This window comes from Mirounga leonina, unplaced genomic scaffold (assembly GCF_011800145.1).
Source record: "Mirounga leonina isolate KUSES-001 unplaced genomic scaffold, KU_Mleo_1.0 Mir_205, whole genome shotgun sequence".
In the NCBI taxonomy this organism is placed as follows: domain Eukaryota; kingdom Metazoa; phylum Chordata; class Mammalia; order Carnivora; family Phocidae; genus Mirounga; species Mirounga leonina.
In genome coordinates this window covers 1,699,554-1,707,627 of record NW_023270515.1, presented here as the reverse complement: position 1 = coordinate 1,707,627, position 8,074 = coordinate 1,699,554, and the positions used below count along the sequence as shown (strand labels likewise).

General features: G+C 47.2%; 1 protein-coding gene across 1 annotated transcript in view; it reads left to right on the top strand.

Moving 5' to 3' along the window:
• Window positions 1-8,074, top strand: part of DSCAM (DS cell adhesion molecule) — a 651,058-nt gene that overhangs the window by 547,620 nt on the left and 95,364 nt on the right. Inside the window, exon 17 of the mRNA XM_035028849.1 lies at window positions 7,439-7,679. Within this exon, the coding sequence (XP_034884740.1) occupies window positions 7,439-7,679 (241 nt within the window). The remainder of the gene's footprint in view (window positions 1-7,438; window positions 7,680-8,074) is intronic.

Here is an 8,074-nt window from a genome sequence, read left to right as displayed (position 1 = left end):
GCACCCTGCACACTGATTCAGTCCGCAGCGCTGTGTCCTCCAGGGGTCTGTAAACTGTTTCTGTCAAGGGCCAGAGAGTAAAGACTTCCAGCCTTGTGAGCTACATAGTCTCTGTCTTAACTCTTAGCTCTGCCTACCCTAGCAGGGAAGCAGACAGCCAGTAAAGCTTTACCCAGGCACGCTGACAGTTGAAGCGCATGTAATTTTCACGTGTCACAAAATATTCTTCCTCTTTTGAATTTTGCAGCCATTTAAAAATGTAAAAAAATATATATACATTCTTAGCTAAGGGCCATGTAGAAGAAATGGCCAAATAGACAGGCCCCAGGACTTGGCCCCATGTCCACCATGCTTTACCAAACATGAAGCAGTCACATGCAGCTGAAATACGTCGCAAATGGTTTCCTGTTACTTGGCAGAGGGTTAAACCACTGAGGGACTCTTTCCAGGCATGAAATGAAAGCCTTCCTTTCATTCTGCAGTTCCTTCTGAACTGCAGATCTTCTCTGGTCCTTCTGGACAGACCTTACACTAGCAGAAGTTACAAAGACTGACAGCAGCAATTCTTCGTATGGTTGAGGCAGACCATTCCTTTACGGAGAATCTAATACCTTTGAAAACGCTGTGTTTGGCACCTCTCCCTGCCATCCCCAGGGGCTTCCATTACCTACAGGGGAGCTACTCCAGGCTGGGTCTCTCCGGTCTACATGGGAGGAGCCAAGCCCTTTGAGATCACTCAGCTGCCGCTAAATAGTTGGGGTCCTCTTGGCATCCTAACCCAAACCCCTTTCTCTCTGCATCCCCATTGTCTGTGCAATGTCTAGAAACACAGGTGAGACCTGTCCCCCAAAGCCTCACAGTCTCCAGGTGCCTTGTTTCCTGGCTGGGCCCTGGCTGTGCCTCTTGGTGGCCCGTGGACACATCTCATGCAGCCCCTCCGCACTGTCTCCCTGCTCTTTCCCTGGTTTGAACCTGGACACCTGCACTCTCTGTGTCATTTCTTTCCAACAGACCCCACTCCCAGACTCTGGGACACTGTGAGCCGTCACCCTTCCAGGCAAGAAACATTGTTTCTCAGAAACATTAAGACATCTAAAGGCCCTGACATTAAATGTGGGATATTCTGGAGACCAGCTCTCAGAGGCAATACATATAACACCAGGTGGGGTCTGCATACGGGCTATGAACTCCTTTGTTAGGTCTTTGGCAGAAAACACTGGATAAGCCATTAAGGCTGGTGAGAAATGCTGTGTGTGGTTACCAGACAGCGTGGGATGCAAACAACAGTGAAATTCAGAAAAAGGAGGGGGCCCAGCAAGAGTAGCTCTTCAACACGTTTGTTGGTTGGATGAATGAATGAATGAATGAAATGAGAGCCACCCCCCACACACACTTTAGAAATTAAATAAATGAAGTCCTGTTATGCAATAGTTAACCTCAGTTTCATCCCATAAAACTGTAAGAGCCTGTTTCTAAAATTCTACATGTGTTTTCCAAGCCCGAGCACATGCTTGGCTGCCGCCTCCTCCCCAGCTGCCAGATCTGATGAGAACACAGTGACTACCAGCTTCGAGTCAAAGTTCTTGGCCTCTCAATATTGTGCCTAGTTCGAAGTTCTGTATTCATCTCAGACCTGAACTGAATAGCTCATGCCATCTCTACCCCCACAGTCAGCACAGAAACCTTCTGAAGGATCACTTGGAGCTGTTCCTTCCGGGGTCGTCTCTAGTTATCTCACCCGGGTGCTGTGGGGAGGCTGACTGCATTCGGGTAAGGCTGTCCCTCTTCGACAATGGCGGGTCCTCCTAGAGGCTCAGATGAAATGCCCCTTCTCTGGGAATCCTCTCCCTTTTCCCTTCCACGATACCCCATGCCAACCCTCGGCACTGCAAGCACCACGCTCTGCTCTAATCATAGGTTCACTTGCAGTTCTCCCCTTGAATAGGACAGGCACCAGTTCCTACTGTTCCATTGAATGCATCCATCCATTGCGTAAGCTTACTGAGTAGCTGCTATTTATGTTGGGGAATAGGGATGGGGACTGGAAGGAGTACATGAAGATAAGAAAGACAGTCCACAGCCCCTGGAATAAAAGGGGAATGAGGACAGGTTACATTTCAAGTGAATTTGGAAGAATCTCAAAGGAGAGTGTTCAATTCATTTTTCACCTGCCTTACTCAACATGCCTGAGTAATGTGGTATTCTTGGAATGCAGAAATCTGCAGCAGAGGTTTTAGCTCTCGAGGTTGGTCAGCCGGTGAATCCTGGCATTGAGCAGAGTCCGTTCACCTGCGCTGGGAAAGGGGAGGGAAGTGTGCAGAAACAGGACCTGGCTGGTGGCTTTCTAAAGAAGAGAGGCCTGCTCTCATCACTCACATCCTTGATGGGGCTGTGAGCATTTGCACATCCCTGTTCCTACTGACTTTTAAAGACCTCTGTATCTGCCCCAGGCAGGTTCAAGGCTCATTTGGACGGACAGACACTTGCAAACCACAGATACACTGACCCTGTACTAGTCTTGTCATGGAGATCAAAAGAGACAGTTTCTTAAAGGAAGTGGGTGTTGGAGCAGGGACCAGAGGCTGGAGGAAGGACACCCGGAAGGATGAAAGAAGGCTGTTTAGGGAGACTACAGGAGGAGGAAAACGCCTAAGGCTAGAAAGGGGAGAGAGTTCCCCAGATGGCAGATAAATGAGACAAATGGAAAGAACCCAGGCTCATTACTGGATCCACAGGTAAATGAAAGGAAGAGTAGTATTCAACACAGGAAAATAATTAATCCCTACATGAAAAGCACAACAGTGAATAGAGGAGGGCTTCTCCCAGAACTGCCGCACACTCAAAGGGGCTTGAGAGAAGGTAGAAACAGGACACGTGTAATTCAGAGCGGTCTGTAAGTAACAGCATCTTCTGGAGCAGAAAGGCGCTCAGATGGTTGAATTCTGCAATATACAGTGAGCCTTGGACTGACTTTCTTTTTTCTTTTTTCTTTTTTTTTTTTAATTTTTCCATTCACTTACTCTCCAGAGTCTTCCTTTAATATGTATTAAGAGAACTGTTTGCCAGGTGAGATTTGCTATAAATCTGGATCTGTCATAAATGATCTTTATTCTAAAATCACGTCACCCATGAGCTGGCCAAACAAGTGAACAAACTCTCCAGAATCCCTGCTTTAAGAAGGAAAAGAAAAAGGATGACATTGTCCAAACAAGTTGGCACCTCAGATGCTATTTTATTCCCTTGACGGGGACTGGGAAGTGAAGCTGGACCCCCCCCAAATCCCACCTGGATCTCTTATCCTGATGCATGAGCCGCCACGCTGAGTGACCACATGGAAGCCAGCTCTCAACTTGGATCCAAGTTGCACGGTGATCCTGAGAGATCCTTCGGTACTGGATAGTCCAGGCCTCTGATCAACAGCTACATCATGGACCTAGAGTCTGGGCAGCTCTTTTATCTTCAAACTGTTCTCATTAGCCCTGCACCCAGTCAGATTATAAGCCTGCAACTGACGTCATTCCTGCCCATCACTTTTTTTGTGCCTCATGTATGCTCAAAACCATTCTCTTCTGCATCCACAGTAACATTTTCTGAGAATGTCCACTGTGCTGAAGCCCTGTTTTGGACAAGTGAGTGGATGAGATTTCAAACATGTTTGTGAGAATCCTTAGGCACTTGGAGCTTGCAATCAAGTCCTTGGAAACCCGGCATTCGATATGGAACAGTGGCCACAGGAGGGGATGGAAGTGATCAGTTCTCACTGAGCTGATGGTGAATCAGTGCATGCGGGGGAGGCCAGAGGAGAGAGAACTCCTTGGATGGAGGCAGTCGAAGGAAGCAGATGAGCTGGAAGTTGAGCTGGCTTTGGAGAATGAGTTGGGCTTTGATAGAGGAGGAAGAAGAGCAGTCTCTGATGAGGGCTTTATGAGATGGAAAAACACAAGAGAGTGGGAATTTCCATGCTTGTTCGAGGATCCAGAGAGAATCCTCGGTCATCGGGGAGCAGCCAGGGGGCATTAGCCTGGAAAGACTACAACTGGGCTTAAATCTCACAATGGGTACTGCTGAGATTTGGGGAGAAGAGGGCATGATCGAAGCGGTAACTTAGGAAATTTGCCTTCTCCATTATCTGCAACCAAGATTCAAAGTATGTTCAAGATCTCTACCTGATTTCCTCTTTTTCTTTTCTTCCTACTTCACCATTAATTTCATTCATTTGGTTTCATGAAACAAATAATTATTTTTGACCCATTTTGTCAATCACAATTTGATGATAATTAACGGCCAGAGAATTGTATCCTAAAACTGCCTTCCCCATTAGGATTTCTCCCTTACAGACATCTACCTTTATCCCAGGTAAACACACACACGAAGGCATGGATGTTTAAAGCATCATCCAAAACATATTTTATTTTTTTAAGCTTTTTTATTTATTCATTTGAGAGAGAGAGAGAGAGCACAAGCAGGGGGAGGGTCAGAGGCAGAGGGAGAAGCAGGATCCCCGCTGAGCTGGGTGCCTGACCTGGGGCTCAATCCCAGGACTCCGGGATCATGACCTGAGCCGAAGGCAGATGCTTAACCGACTGAGCCACCCAAGGTGCCACCGAGGTGCCCCCCAAAACATATTTTAAAGTTAAGTATATTATGCACTAATTTGTCTTGGGATGACATGAAGCCCATTGTCAGATTTTTCCACACACCCTGTCCACACCGGCTTGTTATTCATTCCACTCAGGGAAAGTCTCCAGGGTCACTTTCAAAAACTCTTTGGTACTTGCACCGCAATCCCTGAAATTTCCTATACTGAACGTGCAGAATTCCTCTGTTCATGGACTTTTAAAAAGAGATCTGAGTTTTCAATATGTTTTCAAGGATTTCTTTAATGTAAACACATCCCTAAGTGGAAATCTGACTATCCAGACTACAAAGTAATAATAAAACATAAACTTTGCCTGACATAGTTAGAGTTTTGGCTTGTTTTTGTCCATGAAAACAATACTTTCTCTTCATGTGATTTGTTAAATGTTCCTTTTTTTTTTTATTTTATTTTATTATGTTAATCACCATACATTACATCATTAGTTTTTGATGTAGTGTTCCATGATTCATTGTTTGCGTATAACACCCAGAGCTCCATGCAGTATGTGCCCTCCTTAATACCCATCACCAGGCTAACCCATCCCCCCACTCCCCTCCCCTCTAAAACCCTGTTTGTTTCTCAGAGTCCATAGTCTCTCATGGTTCATCTCTCCCTCCAATTCCCCCCCTTCATTTTTCCCTTCCTTCTCCTAATGTCCTCCATGCTATTCCTTATGTTCCACAAATAAGTGAAACCATATGATAATTGACTTTCTCTGCTTGACTTATTTCACTTAGCATAATCTCCTCCAGTCCCATCCATGTTGATGTAAAAGTTGGGTTTTCATCCTTTCTGATGGCTGAGTAAATGTTCCTTTGATTAAAAATGCCTATCATGGGGTGCCTGGGTGGCTTAGTCAGTTAAGTGTCTGCCTTCGGCTCAGGTCATAGTCCCAGGGTCCTGGGATCGAGTCCCACATTGCGCTCCCTGCTCAGCGGGGAGTCTGCTTCTCCCTCTGCCCCTCCCTACCACTCATGCTCTCTCTCTCTCTCATGTCCTCTCTCTCTCTTTCTCTCAAAAAAAATAAAATCTTTAAAAAATGCCTGTCATAAATTAAGCTAGTTAGAATATATATTCATCTATGGGAGGGAAAACAAGAAGACTCCACCCTACCTGTGCAATCAGATCACAAACCCAAGAAGCTAAAAGTCAGCAAGCAGATCCCCCTGCTTTTGGAAGATTTAGCTAAATTGGTTGCCTCTCTAGGTAAACGTTTTCTGATGGGCATTTGCCTCTACGCCCTTCACTTGCTCCTTGACCTGATGCCATAACCACCATACTGTGATCCTGATTTAGTATCTGAGGAGGTCTTAAGCCTACACAGGGAGCCAGTTGAAAAATTAGAATATTTAATGGGCATAAACCAATCTTTAAAAATAGGTGTCATTTATATTTGGGTCAATGTATTTAACATTTAAAAACTACATGAAATAAGAAAAATATCTGTTTCAAATTTGACTTATAGATGACTCTTGCAGGGAAATAAATTTTATTAATTAATTAAATGACATAAATGCAAGTTCAGTGGTTGTGGTAAGATAATCTCCATGGAATCAAATTCTCAAAATCTAAAGTCTTTAGATCCGATTTAATACAAAGTGAAAATTCATAGCTCATCACTGGAAAAACAAGATTGCCGAGAGACTTGCTTGTAAAAAAGGGATGAGCTCTCATGTCAGGGTCCAACAGGGCCAGCTTAACTAAAAACGTCATGATTTGGACGACTGTTTTATCGATCTCCATCGGAACTGTGTACATGCATGAAATGAGACTGCTCCAGCCTCTCTGCCTCCCCCAGCTGCTTTCTGCAGGCACCATTCGCCACCTCCTCCCCTCCCAATCCCAGACCCTGGTCATCCTTCCAAGCCCGCGGGGGCCGCCCTCTTCAAACCACTCTGAGCTTGCCACTTTCTGGATGCCCACCGGCCTTCGCTGTCCAGTGCCGGACGCGTAGACACCTGAGATTCTCTATGGTGTCCTAAGTGTTTACTCCCTCTCTCCAACCGGACTGGCAGCACTTTGGGGACAGAGAAAGCCTTTCACGGTCCTGAGTAACCTAAATCCATGGTTTGTAGTGAACACAGACACAGCACACTCACACATACACACTTGCATACACACCCATATCACTTGACTGCCTGAAAGGCTACAAAACCCTTACTGCTTTAGAGCATCGCTGTTGTGTCGTTCTCGTAACACACTCGAAAAGAGTTTGGTTTCTTCTAAGAACCCACGATATTGCAGACTCTGCAGATCCTCCGTCATCAGTGAAGTAGCTAACGTAGCCTCGCCGCTGCCCGCTTTAAATCACCGTGGTAAGATTCCGAGATGATTTGTGCCTTCTTGTCGGTGGCGCACTCCTTTTACTCGCAGCTGCCAACGGGAAACACCTTTATTCTGGAACATTCCATGAGAGCGTAAGCTCCGCAAGGGCAGGGACCTTGTTGTAAAAAATCCTCTGTGCTCCCCAGTGCCTCGGACAACCTGGCAGAACAGCTCCAGCTCAGCAGATGCTGCCGGGCGAAGGGGCGACGATCAGGGGGCCTGTGTGGTTGCTGGTCGGCGATGGCACCTCGCGTGCACTCGGTGTTCCTGAATTCCGGAGGAAGGGCCCCCGGCCGGGAACAGGCTGTGCGTGGGCTCGCCGCCAGCACCCCTCACCGCACCCCCACCGGACACCTGCTGCTATTATTACCGTGACCTTCAGACTTCCTTCCGCTCTCCTCCGAGGGGGTGGGCTGGCTCCCCTCCGGTTGTTCCCCCAGGTTCCTTAGTGTATTCTTTTCTTTTCCTCTTTAGGCTCCCAAGAAACATTTGCAAAATGGGATTATCCGTGGCTACCAAATAGGTTACCGCGAGTACAGCACTGGGGGCAACTTCCAATTCAACATTATCAGCATTGACACCACTGGGGACAGTGAGATTTACACCCTGGACAACCTCAATAAGTTCACCCAGTACGGCCTGGTGGTGCAGGCCTGCAACCGGGCCGGGACGGGACCTTCTTCTCAGGAAATCATCACCACCACCCTCGAGGATGGTAGGTCTGGCGGCCGCCGCTCACGCCTTCCCTTCCTCAAGGGTTTGCTCTGGTCGCCACTCTGCCCCCCACACACAGCCTGGCTCCTGCTGGCTCTGCAGTGGCAGAGGTGCCCGGCCTGGGGGACCGAGGCTTCCGGGGAGGTCTGCCTGCATCCCCTCGCCGGCTGCATGGATTGGGTCTCACCCTTGACAGAGCTTGATTGCAAAGCCCAAATCATTCCCTCTCCAGCATCTCATTCATTCCAAGCACAAGAATTGGGCTTTTCCCGAGTGCATCCAAGGCTTGCTCTAGGACTGCAGAAGCCTGACCAGAATGTAGAAATGTAGAAATCTGATTTTCTAAGAATTTCTTCCAGATCAGAGTTAAGTAGGATCCTCCCTCCCTCCCTCCCT